Source organism: Trachinotus anak, unplaced genomic scaffold (genome assembly GCF_046630095.1).
Source record: "Trachinotus anak isolate AG129_WGS33_773 ecotype Australia unplaced genomic scaffold, CSIRO_AGI_Tana_v1 ptg000009l, whole genome shotgun sequence".
Taxonomy (NCBI): domain Eukaryota; kingdom Metazoa; phylum Chordata; class Actinopteri; order Carangiformes; family Carangidae; genus Trachinotus; species Trachinotus anak.
Window position 1 is genome coordinate 21,446,215 of NW_027273860.1, and position 21,712 is coordinate 21,467,926.

Sequence of the window (21,712 nt, forward strand, 5' to 3'; positions counted from 1 at the left end):
ACCTCTGTGCTCACTCTCTGTTTGTCTGATGGATCTGTTTCAGTCCTGTTTGTTTTACAGTCAGTTCTGTGACGATAATTATCCTTTTATTCCTGCCTGTCTTAGTTATCACACACTGTGATGTGTCTTACTTATTGACTAATGCGATAACAACATATTTCTCATTAATATTGATTGATATTGATTATCTGGCGTAAATTGCTTCCTGGTGTAAATGTTTTTTATTTAATAGTAATTGTTCAATCATCTTTCTAAACGAAAGTCCTGTTGGGCACCAGGTCATACGCCAACGTCATTACGTCTGTGTATGACCTATAGTTGTTTATTTATGTCCAGTGAGACCTATACAAATGTAAAGCACCTGCCACAGAACAATGAGAGGCCAAGGTCTGGCAATCAAACGCACCTCACAAGTGTCAGAAAGAATCCAAGAAGTATTTCACAGGTTTATCTTTGTTCTCAAGGATAAAGAGAAGGAGCAGTTGACAGGCCAGAGGCCACGCTCGCCAGAGATGTTCTCACATTTGTGACAATGGAGCGTTGTGACCTTCATCAGCAGGAGACAGGTGTATGTGCTAATGTCAGATGGATAATTTGAGTTATTTGTGCACATGTTTCGTGTCTTTTTGTTGCAAGAATCCAGTCAACAGCAGAGAAGTTTAACACTGTCTGAATTGTCTGTGCTGATGCAAACAAATCCAAAAGACAATCCGGTGTCTCAAATGATGTTCCTTTATGCCAGGAAAATAATGGGGTGGGTTAAAATAGAGCAAGGCTGAAATTTACAATTGCTGACCTGATGTCATCGCACCAGCAGCTTCTCCTTTTTGGGAGTGTGAGAACAAATGGTAATGAGCCTTATAAGTCAAAGAGGTAAACACCTCTGCCTAAATGTCCACATCATCTGCTGGATGCTCTGAATAATTAATTTCTCATCCTCATAGGGTTGGACTACATCCTTTATAAGAAGGGCTGGAGACCTGGGACCCTACAGTACCAGACAGCCTGAGGGTAAGTACTGTTGGGCAGATTTTTAATACAGGATTATATTCTTCATTACATCTTCTGGATTTAACAATAAATATTGATGAGGTGTTGTGAAGTTTCTAAATGGTAATTTTTCTGTATAATTTACAGCAGATATAAAGAATTCATCTTGTCAAAGGAGTGAACACACAAGTACGTTTATATTATCAGTAAAATGGCAGCACTAACTGTGAACTACGGAATGAGTTTCAGTGCTTGTTAAGATGAATATTTGACCAATAAGTCTTGATTTGTACACATGTAAAGGTCTGCATGTAGTTTATATCATTTCTACTGAACAGGTTCCAACATGGCAAGTGACGCCCTTATGGCGGAGTTTGGGCCCGCCGCTCCCTTCCTGAGAAAGTCAGAAAAGGAGCGTCTGGAGGCCCAGACTCGACCCTTTGACATGAAGAAGCAATGTTTTGTGCCCGACCCTGAGGTGGAGTATGTTAAAGCCAAAGTCATCAGCAGAGACGGCGACAAAGCCACTGTTGAAACTGAAGAGGGAAAGGTATAGTTCAAACAGGCTAAAAATCCTGTGCCTAACTGTGCTATCGTTGCCTACAGCTGCAGTACTGAACATCAGTATAGATCACAACAACACCGTTAACACCTATGTCTGATTGTAGACAGTAACTGTGAAGGAGGCAGATGTCCACCCTCAGAACCCACCAAAGTTTGATAAAATTGAGGACATGGCGATGTTCACCTTTCTCCATGAACCTGCTGTGCTGTTTAACCTCAAAGAGCGTTATGCAGCGTGGATGATCTACGTGAGTAATGACCACAAACCTGCAGATCTCTCCACTGTACAAGACTGCAGTCCAATGAAAAAGGACTTGATGTGTGTATCTTTGTCTACAGACCTACTCAGGGCTGTTCTGTGTGACTGTCAACCCCTACAAGTGGCTGCCAGTGTATGATCAGTCGGTGGTCAACGCGTACAGAGGAAAGAAGAGGAGTGAAGCTCCTCCTCACATCTATTCCATCTCTGACAACGCCTACCAGTACATGCTGTCAGGTATGTTGAGCTCTTTGTATAACATGCCATCTCTAATGCAACCCTTTGCTTTAGGAAACGCTAACATCCTTTCTGACACCATCTATGCATTTAAAGAAAACTGCCATAACACTGAATGCTGTCTTAAATATTGCAGACAGAGAAAACCAGTCTATCCTCATCACGTGAGTAATTCTTCAACATCATACATGTTATCAACTTGAAAAGTTCATGTTTTTACAAAATGTTCAGTTTATATGTTGAGTGTTTTTCATCCCCAGTGGAGAATCTGGTGCAGGAAAGACTGTGAACACCAAGAGAGTCATCCAGTACTTTGCCAGCATTGCAGCTGTTACTGGAAAGAAGGATGCCAGTCAGGAGAAGAAGGTTGGTTTCTCTGTTTATATCATGATCCAAACAAAGGTTTGAGTTTTGAACTTTAGGGCCTAAATTTTGGCATCCATGAAATCCACAGGGCACCCTGGAGGATCAAATCATCCAGGCCAACCCTGCTCTGGAGGCTTTTGGAAATGCAAAAACCATCAGGAATGACAACTCCTCCAGATTTGTAAGTTTGGTAATTTAAAACAGCCTGAGACTATGTCATGTTCACAGCATCACCAAACATTTTCTCATTACAGGGTAAATTCATTCGAATTCATTTTGGAGTCAGTGGCAAACTGTCTTCAGCTGATATTGAAACTTGTGAGTACACAGAACATAAATAAGTTAAAGTCAGGAAAAGAGTTCTCCCAGCTCAGGAACTGACCTTAATATCGATATGTTGTATGTTGTCAGATCTTCTGGAGAAATCTCGTGTCACTTATCAGCTAAAGGCTGAGAGAGACTACCACATCTTCTACCAGATTCTGTCCCAAAGGAAACCAGAACTGCTGGGTCAGTGCTGAATGAAACGTATTTTTGATTCTCAAAAGTATCACATACACACAGACTGAAAATTCTTTTCATTCACAGAAATGCTGTTGATCACCAACAACCCCTATGACTACTGCTACATCTCCCAAGGAGAGACAACTGTGGCCTCCATCAATGATGCAGACGAGCTGCAGGCTACTGATGTAGGTGAAAATGAGTGCTCGTCAAAAATTCCACACATATAATTTCACGACCAAAGTCAAATGTCCTTTTGCTGTTAAAGGAAGCTTTTGATGTCCTGGGCTTCACACAAGAGGAGAAGAACGGCATCTACAAGCTGACTGGAGCCATCATGCATTATGGAAACATGAAGTTTAAGCAGAAGCAGAGGGAAGAGCAAGCAGAGCCCGATGGCACAGAAGGTAAAGGACCAGGACAATAAGGACCTGTATATTCTCAAACAAGAGGGTCACTATAACAGATTCTAGTCTCTCTCAAACAAAAACATGTACTGTAGTAAATGTAAGTTCTAAACAAAATCCATTTTCAGATGTCGACAAAGTTGCATATCTGATGGGCCTTAACTCTGCCGACCTCATCAAAGGCCTGTGTCACCCAAGAGTGAAAGTAGGCAATGAGTGGGTCACCAAAGGTCAGAGTGTGCAGCAGGTGAGTTGAAAAAGCAGGAACTGCACTGAGGTCTGTTGAGCTCTGTTTGGAATTTAGACAGTAAGGTGAGTTCAAACACTAATCTTATAACATGTATACAATTTTCCAGGTGTACTACTCTATTGGTGCACTCGGCAAGTCAGTGTATGAGAAAATGTTTTTATGGATGGTGGTGAGAATCAACCAGTCTCTGGATACCAAACAACCTCGCCAGTACTTCATCGGTGTGCTGGACATCGCTGGATTTGAGATCTTTGATGTGAGTGTCAGAGATTAAATGAACATGCTGCATGAAATCAGCTGTAAGTTTGAATGAACATGAAAACAGGAAAACTATTATCTTTTCTCTCAAATATTTCCTTACGCGTACAGTTCAACACCTTTGAGCAGCTGTGCATCAACTACACTAATGAGAAGCTGCAGCAGTTCTTCAACCACCACATGTTTGTGTTGGAGCAAGAGGAGTACAAAAAAGAGGGGATCGTGTGGGAGTTCATTGACTTTGGTATGGACTTGGCAGCTTGCATTGAACTCATTGAGAAGGTTGGTACAGAGTTAAATTGGATAACAGTGGCTATGGAAATTATATGACAAAAGCAAAAGTTTACATTCAGTGAATTATAATTGATTCCTTCTTTCAGCCCATGGGCATCATGTCTATCCTTGAAGAGGAGTGCATGTTCCCCAAAGCCAGCGATGCAACATTTAAAGCCAAACTGTATGATAACCATATGGGTAAAAGTAACAACTTCCAGAAGCCCAGGATTGTTAAAGGGAAACCAGAGGCTCATTTCTCCCTGGTACATTATGCTGGTACTGTGGATTACAACATCTCTAACTGGCTGGAGAAGAACAGGGACCCACTGAATGAGACTGTGGTGGGACTGTATCAGAAGTCCACCCTGAAGTTACTGTCTATGCTGTTTGTTGGGTATGCTGGTGCAGACTCAGGTAAGGCATCTTTTACCATATTCATTATTACTGCCCGTGAATCTTTCAGAGTATCAGTTTGTGAGAAAATGACAGTTAAAATCATATATTACCCTTCCACACAGCTCAAGATGCAGGAGGCAAGGGAGGAAAAGGAGGAAAGAAGAAAGGATCTTCTTTCCAGACTGTGTCTGCACTGCACAGGGTAAACAATGTCTACAGTTTGATATACTGAGGCCTAGGTTTGGTACACAGAACCTACTCATATTTGTTGTCCTCATGTATAGGAGAACCTGAACAAACTGATGACCAATCTCAGGTCAACTCACCCACACTTTGTACGCTGCCTCATCCCCAATGAGACCAAGACTCCTGGGGCGATGGAGAATCCTCTGGTCATGCACCAATTGCGCTGTAATGGTGTGCTGGAAGGCATCAGGATCTGCAGGAAGGGATTCCCCAACAGGATTCAGTATGGAGACTTCAAACAAAGGCAAGAAGACCTATTTCTATTTATTATTAGTTTGCGTGCTGGTGGTCGGAGCACAGGCAGGGAGGACCAAAGCATAAATGAAGGGGAGAAAATCAACAGGAGCAAATAATACATGTTAACATTGGCAAGGAAGTTCCAGTGATTGGGAAAGGGAAGCGGTTGAGCAAGTGAATCTAGGAACAGGAGGAAAGTCCAAGGATATGAGGTCACATTTATAAACTGGATCACATCATCAGTGATCTAATCAGGGGTCAGCAGGTGCTTGGGGTCTTTTAACATTAGATCCTAGGTGACACAGCCAGGGTCCAGCTTCTGTCCAAGTGACATGGGTTGTCAGCGCTTTGACCTTGATCTTAATGTTTGCAGCATCAGTGATGTTGCTCTGCAGACCTGTGTGCTGGAGCGGAGGATAGCGTGAACAAAGTGCAACCATTAAAGATAGCTGCAGAGGTTTTACCAGACAGTCCCCAAGCAGGGCCCTTAAGCACCTTGGCCAGGCACAATGATGCCTTTTTCTTGGCTGCTAGGCAGGCAAAGAGACTGAAGATGCTTTAGTCCTGGCCAAGGAGCTTTAAGACCCTGTATGAAACCTCTACAGCTAACCTTGATGGGAACCCACTGTGCATGTCACTTTTGGCTAATCACTTTCGTGCAGTGCTGCAGGTCTGTGTAGAGACTGTGTATAGTCTATTACACTAGGACTGCTTGCATTGCTGTTTTGCACATGTACACCATGTCTGACCTGTGTGCAGTTACTGCAATGGTGTGTTGAAACTTGAACTGTCTCCCTAGGTCATACTTCAGCTGGCAAAGCAGTGGCAAAGACACAGGTTCTCCCATTCCTTCACAAAGCCAGTTTATTTTCTTTTTGGTTGCAGTTTTTTCTTCTGATAATACCTGTGCTGGTGGTATCTGCTTTTAACCCATGCACCTGGCTGTGATACCACAGGTAATGTCCTTACAACACAGCCTTCAGGCCAAAACTCAGGACATCTTCAAGGGTTCTCTTTCCCTGCTAAAGTGGACAAGCCTTGTGTGTCTGACAGACCCCAGTGGACAAGATTGGATTGGCAGTAGGAGGATGTCATAAATGGACTAGATCCGGAAGTTAATCCAGACTGGCTCAGCCTGTGATAAGCACTTAGAATTTATTTGCAAACTCATTCAATAATTGTAATAAATGTATGGCTATATCATTTCAGATACCGTATCCTGAACCCTAATGCTATCCCTGAGGGACAGTTCATTGACAACAAGAAAGCAGCAGAAAAACTGCTGGGCTCTCTAGATATTGACCATGAGCAGTATAAACTGGGTCACACGAAGGTTGGTTTCTGCCTGTATATTTACTAAAACGAGCATGGTTGAATTTTGGGGTCAATGCTTCGGAAAAGTTCTGAAAAACTGTCAATTCTGTCAATATCAGGTGTTCTTCAAAGCCGGTCTGTTGGGTGTTCTTGAGGAGATGAGAGATGATCGTCTCGCTCTCATCATCACTGGAATTCAAGCAAGAGCCAGAGGAATACTTGCTAGGATTGAGTTTCAGAAGATTGTTGAGCGCAGGTTGGTTCTTAACCCCCGAATTTACTGTGAAAAAGGAAGGGCACTGTGAAAAATGGATTCATGATTACTCATGTTGTCCACAGAGATTCCTTACTGGTGATCCAGTGGAACGTACGTGCCTTCATGGGAGTCAAGAACTGGCCATGGATGAAGATGTACTTCAAGATCAAACCACTACTGAAATCAGCTGAGACTGAGAAGGAGATGGCAAACATGAAGGAGGAGTTCACAAAGCTCAAAGAGTCATATGCTAAATCTGAAGCCCGCAAGAAAGAGCTGGAGGAAAAGATGGTCACCCTTCTTCAAGAGAAGAATGACCTGCAGCTCCAAGTCCAATCTGTAAGATCAGTCATTCAATTTACCTAAAACGATAAACAAAGATTTACTTAAAAAAGTGGTGAATTACAACATCTGATAAATGTACTGTCTACAGGAACAAGACAATCTTGTAGATTCTGAGGAGCGCTGTGAGGGTTTGATCAAGAGCAAGATCCAGCTTGAGGCCAAAGTCAAAGAGCTGACAGAGAGACTGGAGGATGAAGAGGAGATGAATGCAGAGTTGACTGCCAAGAAGAGGAAGCTGGAGGATGAGTGTTCAGAACTCAAGAAGGACATTGATGATCTAGAGCTGACTCTGGCTAAAGTGGAAAAGGAAAAACATGCCACTGAAAACAAGGTAATTAAAATCAAGAATTGGTAGAGACCAAAACACAGTTAGTGAATATTGGGTTTAGCAGCAGGCAGTGAGAGATATGATTGTAAATTAATACTAATGTTACTCTTTATCTGCTGTAAATATGCAACTGTTTGCTAACAAGTTAATCATCTCATTGCCATGTTCACAAGTACCTCCAAGTGGTCAAAATCAGTTACTGCAGATAACTGTAACATCAACTTTGTAAATTGTTTTTCTAGGTTAAAAACCTGACCGAGGAGATGGCAGCTTTGGATGAAATCATTGCCAAGCTGACCAAAGAGAAGAAAGCTCTTCAGGAGGCTCATCAGCAAACGCTGGACGACCTGCAGAGTGAGGAGGACAAAGTCAACACTCTGACCAAGGCCAAAGCCAAGCTGGAGCAGCAAGTTGATGATGTGAGTATGATGTTACATAAATTCATCAGAATCTAGACTTGATAATTTTAATGTCTGAGGTCTTATATAGTGAATCTCTTTTTTTCCATGCTTTGAAATAGCTTGAAGGTTCTCTAGAACAAGAGAAAAAGGTCAGGATGGACCTTGAGAGAGCAAAGAGGAAGCTGGAAGGAGATCTGAAGTTGAGCCAGGAGAGTCTAATGGACCTGGAGAACGACAAGCAGCAACTAGAAGAGAAGCTGAAGAAGTAAGCTTCCTCTACATCAAATGCCAACGTTTAGTGCCATTCGAATGTGGTATGACTCCCCAAGATTGGGGTGGTGGATAGATGTGAAGCACAACTTCTGTGTCCACACCCATCTTTTTTAACTCAATCATACAGTCTTATGCTCCTTCTCAACTACTTAATTCCTCTAAGGAATGTCATCTGGCATTGTCTGCCATCTCTCCACACAAGGCAATCTCAGTCCAGACTATCCTCATCTGTGGGTCACTCATGCTGGAACAAGCTATTGAAAGCCAGACAGAAAGGCTCATCTCTTCAGAGAGCACTGCCTCTCCTAACAACTCTAACATCCTAACATGTCTAACTAGAACTAAGTATGCACCTTTGTTGCACTTCTTTACTTGATTTCCTTGCATTTGTTTAATGGATGTACTACTTAGTAGTTATACCAAGGTTTTCCTACTACTCGCTTTAGTAATGTCCCTCACTTGTAAGTCTTTGGACTTTGGATAAAAGTGTCTGTCAAATGTCTGAATGTAAATGTAACCTCAATAACAAAGGTTCTCTCCTTTAACCAAGGTGTTCAGTTGCTATATGTTAACCATAGTTTATTTGCAATGACCACAGTCTTTCCATAGTCTTTCCATGACCGTAAATTGGATAGTTGCTATGTAGAGTTTTAAATCAGTTCTCTAGATTTCCCCAGTATTGATGTTCTTGTCTGATAATTGACAATAAAATGTTAAAAAAGTCTCACTAAGAACAACATGCTAAATATAAATTTTCTCTCAACAGAAAAGACTTTGAGATCAGCCAACTTCTCAGCAAGATTGAAGATGAACAAGCATTGGCGAGCCAACTTCAGAAGAAACTGAAGGAGCTACAGGTCAGCTGACATTAACACAGCTCATTGAAATGACTAAAGACATTGTTCTGCTTCTTATTTTGCATTCTTAATGGAAGTTGTACATCTTAGGCTCGCATTGAAGAGCTGGAGGAAGAGCTGGAGGCAGAGCGAGCTGCCCGAGCCAAGGTGGAGAAACAGAGGGCTGACTTGGCCAGAGAGCTGGAGGAGATCAGTGAGAGGCTGGAGGAGGCTGGAGGAGCCACTGCTGCCCAGATTGAGATGAACAAGAAAAGAGAGGCTGAGTTTCAGAAGATGCGCAGAGACCTTGAAGAGGCAACGCTGCAGCATGAAGCCACTGCTGCTGCACTGAGAAAGAAGAATGCAGACAGCGTGGCCGACCTCGGAGAGCAGATTGACAACCTTCAAAGAGTCAAACAGAAGCTGGAGAAAGAAAAGAGCGAGCTCAGACTTGAGCTGGATGATGTGGTCTCCAACATGGAGCAGATTGTCAAGTCCAAAGTGAGTACGACCAATAAATGACCCCAGCAGAATGGTGTCACTCTCATCTGATCATTCTCATCTGTTAAAATGTCTGAATGAAAGAGTTCCTTAATATGTCAGCGAGTTTTGTTTTATTTTCAGACAAACTTGGAGAAAATGTGTCGCACTCTTGAAGATCAAATGAGTGAATTGAGGACTAAAAGTGATGAAGGCCAGCGTATCATAAATGATTTCACCATGCAGAAAGCAAAGCTTCAAACTGAGAATGGTAAGACAGTTCTTTGAATATCTTAAATAGAATATATAATATTTAAGAAAAGAGGATCATTTTCTTCCTTAACAAAAGGTGAGCTTGCCAGACAGTTGGAGGAGAAGGACTCCTTGGTCTCCCAGCTAACCAGAGGGAAGCAGTCTTACACTCAGCAGATTGAAGACCTCAAGAGACAGCTTGAGGAGGAAGTCAAGGTACCTTAAATGATCATAAATACAGTTTCTAAATAGACCATACATAAATTTGACAGTTAGAGTTGTGCCGATGGATGATCTCGGTGACAAACAATCATCAGAGCGATTGTCTTTTGCTTCTGCTTAATATTAAGGTTAATTTGCCCTGCCATAGTTTCACATATATAACTGTACATAAAGCTGATTGTCACTGCAGAGCTGCTTATTGTCTGTAGTTTCTGCTGTAATCCCCCCCCATTCATATCGGCTATTGTCTACCCTATTGACATCATGTGCTTGAACTAAAACCTTACAGGCCAAGAATGCACTTGCCCATGCAGTGCAGTCTGCTCGCCATGACTGTGATTTGCTGAGGGAGCAGTTTGAGGAGGAACAGGAGGCCAAAGCTGAGCTACAACGCAGCATGTCCAAGGCAAACTCTGAGGTGGCTCAATGGAGAACCAAGTATGAGACTGATGCCATCCAGAGGACGGAGGAGCTGGAAGATGCAAAGTAAGAACAGGTGTTTCTTCTGTGACAGCACAAACATAATTTTGAGAAATTTAGAGTTAAATGATTGTGACATGTCTGGTCTCAAATAGGAAGAAACTGGCCCAACGCCTGCAAGATGCTGAAGAAGCTGTGGAGGCTGTTAATGCTAAATGTTCCTCCCTGGAGAAAACCAAACACAGGCTCCAGGGTGAGATTGAGGATCTCATGGTGGATGTGGAGAGATCCAATGCTGCTGCTGCAGCTCTGGATAAGAAACAGAGAAACTTTGACAAGGTAACATGAGAAAGGGAAAAATGACACTTTAGGGAATTGTGAATGGATGAATTAATAGAGAGTAATCTAATACTGATCATTATTTAACTAGGTCCTTGCGGAGTGGAAGCAAAAGTATGATGAGTCCCAAACTGAGCTGGAAAGTGCCCAGAAAGAGGCTCGTACTCTCAGTACTGAACTCTTCAAACTGAAGAACTCTTATGAAGAATCTTTGGATCATCTGGAGACCATGAAACGAGAAAACAAGAATCTCCAAGGTAGGAAGATATAAAGAAAACACAGATTACAGAGTACAGCAGGGAGGTTGGGAACATAATAAAATGAATAAATATGGCCCAAACAGAGGAAATTTCTGACCTGACTGAACAACTTGGTGAGGGAGGAAAGAGCATCCACGAGCTGGAGAAGATTCGTAAACAGCTGGAGCAGGAGAAGGCTGAGATACAAGCTGCTCTGGAAGAAGCTGAGGTCTACAATTATATCTTTGATAGCAATATTTCTTGTATTGTTGAAACATATGCATATTAATAGAAGAGACTGTTCTTCCAGGGCTCTCTGGAGCATGAGGAGGGTAAGATCCTGCGAGCTCAGCTTGAGTTCAACCAGGTGAAGGCTGACATTGAGCGTAAGCTGGCTGAGAAGGACGAGGAGACGGAGCAGGGCAAGCGCAACCATCAGAGAGTGGTAGACACGCTGCAGAGCTCCCTGGAGTCTGAGACTCGCAGCAGAAACGAAGCTCTCAGGATTAAGAAGAAGATGGAGGGAGATCTCAATGAGATGGAGATCCAATTAAGCCAGGCCAACAGGCAGGCAGCAGAGGCTCAGAAGCAGCTGAAGGGAGTTCATACTCATCTGAAGGTAAGCCCTACAAGAGATGGGATTTATTTATGGATTATTTTGTTTGTCAGATCACAGAAAGAATTTGATTGTCTCTTGACAGGACTCCCAGCTGCAGCTGGATGATGCTCTGCGTGCCAATGATGATCTGAAGGAGAACATTGCCATTGTGGAGAGACGTAACAACCTGCTGCAGGCTGAACTTGATGAGCTGAGATCTATGGTGGAGCAGACTGAGAGAGGTCGTAAACTGGCTGAGCAGGAACTGCTGGATGTCAGTGAGAGAGTTCAGCTGCTGCACTCCCAGGTATGTCAACAGTTTTGTACTCAGTGTATTATAATTTGTCAGCATACCCAAATTACTAATGCTAATACTAATGTACTCTTATCCTCCCTACAGAACACCAGCCTGCTGAACCAGAAGAAGAAGCTGGAGGCAGACTCCACCCAGCTTCAGAATGAGGTGGAAGAGGCTGTGCAGGAGTGCAGAAATGCTGAGGAGAAGGCAAAGAAGGCCATAACTGATGCTGCCATGATGGCAGAGGAGCTAAAGAAGGAGCAGGACACCAGCGCTCACCTGGAGCGTATGAAGAAAAACATGGAGCAAACCATCAAAGACCTGCAGCACCGTCTGGATGAAGCTGAGCAAATAGCCATGAAAGGTGGAAAGAAGCAAGTCCAGAAGTTGGAGGCCAGGGTAAGGCATACAGATTTATTCAAATGTGGATATGGTACTTGGTCTCTGACACTGTGACATTGATTTCATAGGTGAAGGAACTGGAGGCTGAGGTGGAAGCTGAGCAAAGAAAGGGAAGTGACTCTGTGAAAGGAGTCCGTAAATATGAGAGGCGCATCAAGGAGCTTACCTATCAGGTATATTTTTACTATTTACTATAATCTCCTTTGATCCATTCATATTTACTCAATCAACTTGTTATGAAAATCAGTGGATAACTCAACTTATTTAACTCTTTGAAGACGGAAGAGGACCGGAAAAATCTGTCCCGTTTGCAGGATCTGGTAGACAAACTGCAGCTGAAGGTCAAATCTTACAAGAGAGCTGCAGAGGAGGCTGTAAGTACAAGTGTTTTCCAGGTTGATGTCTTGCTGCCATACTCTTCAAATACCTAACCAGAATCAATTTTTCAATAGGAGGAACAAGCAAACAGCAATCTGACCAAGCTCCGTAAACTGCAACATGAGCTGGATGAGGCGGAGGAGAGGGCTGACATTGCTGAGTCGCAGGTCAACAAGATGAGAGCCAAGAGCCGCGATGCTGGACCCAAGGTTGGTGATGCACTTTCATATTTCTGTGTTTTTTCTTGTAGTTGTGCAGTCATACCAGTGATCATCACAGAGGACACCATGTACTGTAGAGCTACACAATACATCCAATTGCTTTTTTTTGCATTCACTTGGAATACTGCTAATAAAATGATTATACGCCTTATTATTGTCATTTACTGTCTTTCATACAGAAGACACATGATGGAGAGTGAAGCATCAGCTGGAACCTTCAAAGTCTTTGCATTAAAGTGCCTTAAAATTATAACTAAGCAAAATAAAGAATGAAGCATCACAAAAGTGTTGTTCAGTTATTTCCACAACTTCACACTGATTTCTTAAAGACACCGTCTGTAGCCCAGGTGTAAACAGAGACAGTGAGGAGTCTCCATGTTGTTCTTGTGTATGCAAAAATCTTTATTACCCATGGAAGAAACTCTAAGTGTGAATGTATCTTTCTGTCTGTATGTTAGTTTTACAGTCTGGCTTTTCCCTGCCCCTGCTCCAGGACAAGTACAGTAAGGCTTGTTTCCTTGTAACCCTGAACAGAAACCAGCGGGTATAGAGGAGGTTGAACGTTTACGTTACATGCTAAACATCAGCCCTTAGTCACAGTAAGAATTTATCATCCTGATGTTAGCATTTAGCTTAAAGCACAGAGCTGCTGTAGACTTTTAGCTTTGTTCAGAATAAATCTCACTGCTCTCATGGTGTCATGCAATAATGTTAATCTTAATGTTAATAATAATAATAACAAGAACTGCAGTCCCCTGCGCCCCGTGGGCTCTGACAAAGTTGGCCCCACAGGACGACGCACACGAGGCAAACGTTGGGAGGAATGCCAGCGTCAGAGCTACACTTGTCACTGTAATGGGAAGTGTATTGTAACTGGCAAAGGCCAATTGTGGTATGAATTGGATTTGTTGGAATAAGTCCAGCCCACTTTGACCAATCATCACCAAACGTTATGCCTGCACTCAGGAATCACCCAACATCATGCATACCAAATTTCGTACAAATCCGAGCAACTATTTTGACTTTAAACTTTTGCGATTTTTGGCGACCCCATTGTCTAATTTGTGCCAAATTTGAAAGAGAGGAGTATATAAAGTTCATGTTGATAGCATTTTCTTTGAAAAAGATTTGCAACAATATGTGTTTTTTATGTCGTTAAAAACATTTTTTTGCTCATAACTTGGACATTTTATTATAGTGCAAAAATTATTTTGATAACTCTTCATCAGGCACGTGTGGAGATGTTATGTGGAAATTTTCAGGCAGATCAGACTTAACCCTGTAATGCCTGACCCCAGAAATAATGGACAGAAAATTCTGATTTCTTGAATCTGGAACCTTTATTTGGCCCTTTCACAAAATTTGAAAAAAAAAATAAAAAAAATAATTTGCATATAGGTTTCTCCAAATTTTATACACGATTTTACTACATACTAAAATGCAAAAAATTATGTAATTATAACTTGCTTCAACAGATTAAGTGTTCATGTTAGAATATTACTAAAAATTTCACAGAAAATGTCACTGGAAAATCGTAAAAATCACAATTTTCTTTGCCTTGATCCAGTGAGTTGGGAACTATCTGAAGGTGGCCAACTTGGATTGGCCCATGTAATGTGTTTGAATTGTAGTGATAAAGGTATCCACCAGGGGTTGGAAGACAAGTATCAGATTGGATACAAGAGGGTTTTGAGTGAAGTTTTTACCATAAGGTGATGCAATAGGTCTCAGAAATGCTTGTATCAAATTTGATGCATTTGGCATTATAGGGTTAAACTGTAGGAGGAGTTAGAAAATGTAAGTTTTGCATATGTACCAACTTCGTGAAAAAAAAAAAAAAATTAAATGGAGGAAGTGGGTGTGGCCTATGTCACATGATTAAGCCCCAATCAATGATGCAATGATATACATTTTTTGACATTTTTTACCACCAAAAAGTAGAGGAGTTATAAGGCAAAATGTGTTTATGTGTTTACCTTGATTATGGCGCCCCTGGTGGCACAAAAATGTAATTCTTGTTAGGTAAGGTCTCTGTACCAGTCTACAGGTCCTCCATGAATTTCATGGCCCTCAGACTAATCTCAGGTGAATTAAATAGTTTGTGTTTTGTTCTGTAATAAACCCCACCCACTTTGACCAATCATAACCCCCTTTGGTGCGTGGCCTCAGGAATGGTCTTAGAACCTACCCACCAAATTTTGTGGAAATTGTTGCAGCCATTTATGAGATATAGACTTTCCACATTTGTAGCACTCACTGGTGGCCAAGGTTCGCCAATTAGGTCTATATCCTCACAGCCTTGTGCCAATCACATATCTAAAATTTTGTGTTAATAGGACTTTGTTTGGGTAAGATATGTAACAGTTTGTATTTTGATAACTAGTAATAAAAATGTGTTCATCAATAACGTACGCAATTCTTGAAATAGCAAAATTGTTTTGATAACTTTATATCATGTATGTCTCAAGATTACACGTGCCATAAGGTGTTTATGTTGATTATAGCACCCCCTACTGACTGGCATATGTCATTTTTTGCGTCTGGGTTACATGCCAGCCCCTGTACCTACCCTGCCCTACCTTAAACGGTGTAGGCGGTGCAACCACTTTTAGTGGCGGAAAAATAAAAATAATAATAGAGAAAGGATTAAAATCTGAACAATTACAACTGGGTCCCCAGTACTGGTACTGGGAGAGGCATTGCTTTGCATATGCGTCCCCCAGCCCACCGTGGGCCTGGACCCCTAACAATGCAGCCAGGGAGAAGCTACCTGTTAAAACCACAAGATGGCGACACTGCCTCAGAGCACCACCTTTAAGCTTCATTTCTCTTTCACAGAAATACAAATAACTGATGCATGGACGTGGATTGCTTCATAATACCACAACAGGAACACAATAATTACTCAACTCTGCAGCTTGTTTGATGATGATAATTTTACATGCACTTTAAATTCTGAAAGCACTGACACAGTGAGGACTAGGTCCAGATTTAGATCCAGAAAGGAGAAACAGAGGATTTTACAACATAAGCCAAGTCTGAGGCCATAAACTGTGGGGCTTTAGCAGCAGACTGAGTGACATGCTGTAATCAGTAATAGATACATATTTTGTTATACTTTACCTTCTGATAGAGGTCAGGCCACTTCTGCTGCCTTGGGGCTGGTCTGTTGCCTCCTCCAGAAGGACAGACCCAAGAGCTGGCAAAAGCTCAGCTGGACCATCCACTCTCTATAACAGTATACTGCAACGTAGACATGATTTGCTGCACAAGTGCTTACTTATGGATATGCATATGCATACTTATGTGCAGTAACATTAAACTAGTAGTTTAGCAAACTACACATGTTTGTTTTTTTACTTAAGATATGGTAATGACAACTATTGTCAGCTGTGATTCTTACCTGGGCTTCAGGTGGGCTGATACTTTCCATTAATACTTGGAGATACAATAAAGCATTAGGTACTGTCAGCAAACTAACGACAGCTCTTGTCAACAAGTCAACACTAAATGTGAACATGCATTTAACAACACACTGTGACACTGCAGCACAGAAAACCACACTCATGTAATGCTATTGTTTTCAGTGGCAATCATAATATTTAAGGTACAGTAGCTTTATGCTAGTGATTTCTAACTGGGCCAACTGAAGTTGCTAATGTCACACTTGACAACAAAATGATTAAATTACATTGTATGATGGATGCAAATATAATGTACTGTATATGACTATTTCAGGGAAAAATAAAAACATGTAATGGTTACTTACTGGTGATAGATGAAAGCAGGAAAGGCTGACTCAGCCTACAGCTGAGTCTGACCCTACATGCAGTCAATGATCTGACCGCTTTGCTCCTGCAGCAGTTGAACAATGGTCTCTTCAGGAGGAGACCTCTGCTGGTCACTTAGACAACACTATTTGGAAAGGACCATACAGGCTTTTCCATATATATCCTATTAATTAGGGATGCACCGAAATGAAAATTCTTGGCCGAAACCGAAAACGAAAAATGAGGAAACCAAGGCCGAAAACCGCAAACAGAAACACAGAAAGAAATGATTGTCAATTATTAGAACCATAGCATTTTTGGCTACAATGTGTACTAACCTCACTAAAATCAAGGCATTGCAATAAATCAATTACAAAAGTATGAAAACATTTATTTAGCACTGACATTACAACAATGCACAATATAAATTAAAATTCAAAATAAAATGTTTAACTTGACCCCACTCATGTGTACATTACATAATAATGTACAGACTTATAACTGACTGGCCTGCTGAAAGACTGTAAAAATTAAATATGTTCTCTCATAAAAACACAAAGTGTCAAGTGCTTTTTAAATTTTTCTCTGTAGGACTACTACACACGGGAAATGGGATAAGAGCCAGCATATCTGCGGTGTGGACTTATTTCACTGTCTCAGAGAAAGACCCATGAATAGCGATTTGCAAAACATGCAATGCTGAAATTTCGAGAGGGGGTGCATCTGCAAAGAGTTTCTCCACGTCGGGTTTAATTTATCACCTGAAATCCAAACATCCCCATCACCATTCTGAATATGAGAAGAATGCTGCTGGCTGCGCTGTTTGCTCGCGATCACGTTTCCCATGTGATGGACACGCTGTCTGCCGCGTTGATCACAAGTTTCGGCCGTGTTGTTTCGGTGATTTAGGTCTTTCTTTTGGGTCATTTTTTGGGTCATTTTCGGCCGAATATTTTCGGTGGCCGAATTTTCGGTGCATCCCTACTATTAATTCACATTACCCAACTAAATAATGTATGCTACACTTTTTGGATAAAATATTTTTCATGTCTAAATTAAAAGAGCAACAATACAATAAAATATTTTCAATCACATAGCCTTTATTGAGTCATTGACTTTGCTTAAAGTTATACTTTTATGTCCTCTTGCCTTTTATTTTGAATTTTTTGCACGTCAGTTGCTCTTCCTGTCTGTCCATCGTTCTGCTGTTTTTGCCAAATAAGAAATGAAAAAATGAATTTGCAAAAACCAAAATTAGACAGTTTTTTGAATTAGGTTTTCTTGCTTTTGTTTAAAATCAAAAAAACAAATAGATCATGTGATTTTTTAATTGTGGTGTTTGGTTTAGAATCAAAAATCAAATAAAACCATGTGAATTCCGTTTCTGGTTTCAAACTAAATACTCAAACTTTCCTTCTCCTCTCCATATCTCACACAATCCTGATCAAACAGGTACTTCATGATCTGACAGTCATGTTCAGTTACAGGTGGGATTTAACTAACTTAGTAGCTGATCATCTCTCTACTTGTTCAACTGAAAACAATACTACTTATTCAGATAAAAAAAACACCACAGTAACATTATATAAGTATATTATATAAATTATATTAAATCCATATAGTAAAGGTTTGGGAAATGGTATGGTTTTGTTGAGCCCAGGTGTTCTTCTTGAAAACTCAGACCTCTGAGGATGTTCACCAACTTTCTCGCTTTGGCTGATTGGAGGTCATCCCCTGTGAACCAGACAAACCCATCAAAGGAATACATGACTTAGTTTCTTCAGTTTGTACAGTCTCTTGGAAACCTGATGTTTCTTGTCCGACCTCCATTGCAAGTTTCTCATGTAGATGTATATCAGGTTGTTGTGAAGGTTTCCCCTCTCTCCCAGGTGTTTGACATCTTTTCCTGTAGTAACAACAGACATATCAGGTATGTGTGCTTCCATCTGGGCTGTTTGTTCCTTTGTCTTCATTTCAGCTTTTTTTTTTTTTTTTTAGATATTTATTTGGGCTTTTGTGCCTTTATTTGATAGGAAAGTGAACAATGACAGGAAATGGGCAGAGAGAGGGGGAATGACATGCAGGAAAGAGTTGAACCAGTCAGCAGTCTAACCGGCGACTTGCCTGATAAGAGCACTTGCACTCATGTGGTAACCATTTGGCTATTGGGTTGTCCCTTTATTTCAGCTTTATTAGTATTGTTTGCTGTTTTTGTTTCCACTTGATCACTGGTCTCCTCTGTACTTTTCTCAGGCTCACTGACAACAGGTAAGTTTCCTTAATCTTCCAGTTCCGCAGGATTTCTTTCCACATGTTTAGGATTGTTTTCAACCAAAGAGGGCTCAGGTAAGTTAACAGGTAAAGTTTGATGGTACATTTTGGGTAGGTTTTCCAGATAAAAAGGTAAGCTTTCATGAAGGCTCATAGAGATGTGTCTAGGAAAGACTTCAAAATCTTAGTGTAGTCTTGTGCTAATCTCTGATAGTAACCAGATGCCAAGAAAAGATTTCAGCTCCTTCAAAGTCTGAGGTCTCTCAGTCTCTCTTAGTTGTTTTCACAAGTTCTAGATTGGTTTCAACTTTGTTTTTGATACTGTGTGTCCAAGCTAGCGCACTGAGGTTTGAAAAAACCCCCCAAAAAACTGCATTTCTCCGGTGACAGCTTAAGGCCGTTTTCTCTCAGTTGATTCAAGTCATTGACCAATTGAGCTTAATGTTCTTCTAAGGATTTGAAAAAGACAATCAGGCAATCAAAACAAGCATGAGATCTATACACTCACCAGCCACTTTATTAGGTACACCTTTCTAGCACCAGGTTGACCCCCTTTTGCCTTCAGATTTGCCTTAATTCTTCGTGGGATAGATTCAACAAGTTGCTGGAAACATTCCTCAAAGATTTTGGTCCATATTGACATGATAGCATCACACAGTTGCTACAGATTTGTCAGCTGCACGTCCATGATGCAAATCTCCCATTCCACCATATCCCAAAGGTGCTCTATTTGACTGAGATCTTGTGACTGTGGAGGTCACCTGAGTACAGTGAACTCACTGTCATGTTCAAGAAACCAGTTTGAGATGATTTGAGCTTTGTGACATGGCGCGTTATACTGCTGGAAGCAGCCATCAGAAGATGGGTACATTGGGGTCAGAAAGGGATGGACATGGTCAGCAACAATACTCAGGTAGGCTGTGGCATTTAAACGATGCTCAGTTGGTACTAAGGGGCCCAAAGTGTGCCAAGAAAATATCCCCCAAACCATTACACCACCACCACCAGCCTGAACCATTGATACATGGCAGGATGGATCCATGCTTTCATGTTGTTGACGCCAAAGTTTGACCCAACCATCCGAATGTCACAGGAGAAATTGAGACTCATCAGACCAGGCAACGTTTTTCTAATCTTCTATTGTCCAGTTTTCATGAGCCAGTGTGAACTGTAGCCTCAGTTTCCTGTTCTAAGCTGAAAGGAGTGGCACCCAGTTTGGTCCTCTGCTGCTGGAGGGCATCTGCTTCAAGGTTCAACATGTTGTGTCTTCAGAGAAGCTCTTCTGCATTCCTTGGTATATGAGGGGTTATTTGAGTTACTGTTTTCTTCATATCAGCTCGAAGCAGTCTGGCCATTTTCCTCTGACCTCTGGCATCAACAAGACGTTTTCACCCAGAGAACTGCCGCTCTTTGGATATTTTTTCTTTTTCGGACCATTCTCTGTAAACCCTAGAGATGGTTGTGCAGGAAATCCCAGTAGATCAGCAGTTTCTGAAATACTCAGACCAGCCCGTCTGGCACCAACAACCATGCCACATTCAAAGTAACTTAAATCACCTTTCTTCCCCATTCTGATGCTTGGTTTGAACTTCAGAAGGTTGTCTTGAGCATGTCTGCATGCCTAAATGCATTGATTTGCTGCCATGTTGGCTGATTAGATATTTGCGTCAACAAGCAGTTGAACAGGTGTACCTAATAAAGTGGCTGATGAGTGTAAATCTCCCATACACTTCTCCATTATGTGCTGGAACATGATGTTGCATTAGTTACTCCTTGTGGCATGCAATTCCATTCCCAAAATCCTAAAGGAAAGACAAAAGCTGTTTTTTGATCAGATAGGATGTTTTACTTTTATTGCATGACGGAAGTCAAGATCATGATGACCAGTAACATCAGAGTTGTTGTTCAGCTTCTGTGATATTTCTGTTGTCCACTCCTCAGGAACCTAGAAATCCCCAGTGCCAAACTTCAACCATTAATCGGTTTTTGCTCTTGTTGACTGAAAGTGCTGACCATATCCCGTGGCTTGTTGGATTATGGGGATTCTTCTTCCAGGGGAGTAGGTTTTTGTTGGGGTAAGTATCTTGCTTCAGCAATGACACAGTTAGTTGACAGAGTTATGTCAGTATGTCAGGTCTGTTTCATTTCTCAAAATATCTGGTATCTTATAAAGACACTGGGTTAGTATAGTGATAAGAAAACAATAAGATTCCACCAGTAAAGGATGAAATGGATGATTCTTCCAGTAGTGCCCATTGCTTGCTGCTTAAAGTTTTAGCACTAACAATGCCTTGCAAGTTGACTTTGTGACCAGCAGGGATGACATCAGGTGTACTGCCTCTGAATTTGACTAAGAAAACCCTTCAACTGGGGTTTTGCTGGTATTGTAAGTGGAACTATCAAGGCTAAGGTTTGCACTTAAGGTTCTGAGGCTATGAACTCTTTAGGAAACCTCATGCTTATCTCCACATACCCAACATAAGGAACATGCTCACCATTTGCTCCTTTAATTTCAAGAATGTTGCTCATAGGCTTGACTGTGCACTTATTGTAGAATGACTGGGATAAAATTGTAACCTGCAAGCTTGTTTAAGCAAACAATTGCACTCCACCCCACTATGACATAAGCAGTATTCTTGTGTCCAATCTTGGTTGCCTTGGTTTTAGTGTTCAGCTTTTGGTTGGGACTTTACTGTTTGTCAGTTCTTATCCATCTCTTCAGAGAAGTCACTTGTAGTTTAAAGTGGGAATGTTTTTGTTATAAACCTGTGTGTGTCTAATCTGACTCTTCATCACATGAGATCAGAGATAGGGAGATAGGTGAAGTCAGGCTAGCTGTCTGTGGGTCAGGGTTGAAGTTGAGGCTTGGCCCATATGGTTGAATGTTTGGTCTCTTTCTCAAGAGGCCAGCTGCCCACCATCTTGTCACTGCCTCCTTGCTCTCATGGGCACAGTGCTGGGATTTGATGAAAAGGAGATTCTTCATGGTCAAGGTCTTCAGCCCCAGGCATCAGTCTCCGCTGCCACTCCACTTGAAATATTGAAGTTTACAGTTTACGCAGCTCACCGGCCCTGATCA

General features: G+C 41.5%; 1 protein-coding gene across 1 annotated transcript; it reads left to right on the forward strand.

Annotated features, from left to right (window-relative positions):
- Nucleotides 1-1,142: 1,142 nt before the first annotated feature.
- Nucleotides 1,143-12,877, forward strand: LOC139625645 (myosin-6-like). The gene is made up of 38 exons (XM_071485804.1): nt 1,143-1,179; nt 1,329-1,540; nt 1,659-1,802; nt 1,894-2,050; nt 2,187-2,214; nt 2,311-2,416; nt 2,505-2,597; nt 2,671-2,734; nt 2,828-2,926; nt 3,005-3,108; nt 3,189-3,327; nt 3,456-3,574; nt 3,684-3,833; nt 3,947-4,117; nt 4,216-4,525; nt 4,630-4,709; nt 4,792-4,997; nt 6,200-6,323; nt 6,424-6,560; nt 6,644-6,899; nt 6,994-7,236; nt 7,476-7,652; nt 7,754-7,899; nt 8,674-8,764; nt 8,855-9,244; nt 9,368-9,494; nt 9,573-9,691; nt 9,987-10,183; nt 10,273-10,456; nt 10,548-10,713; nt 10,800-10,924; nt 11,006-11,314; nt 11,397-11,600; nt 11,694-11,990; nt 12,062-12,166; nt 12,272-12,367; nt 12,446-12,580; nt 12,772-12,877. Exons 2-38 carry the CDS (start codon nt 1,337-1,339, stop codon nt 12,790-12,792), a joined length of 5,823 nt encoding a protein of 1,940 aa, XP_071341905.1. The 5' UTR covers nt 1,143-1,179; nt 1,329-1,336; the 3' UTR covers nt 12,793-12,877.
- Nucleotides 12,878-21,712: the final 8,835 nt, after the last annotated feature.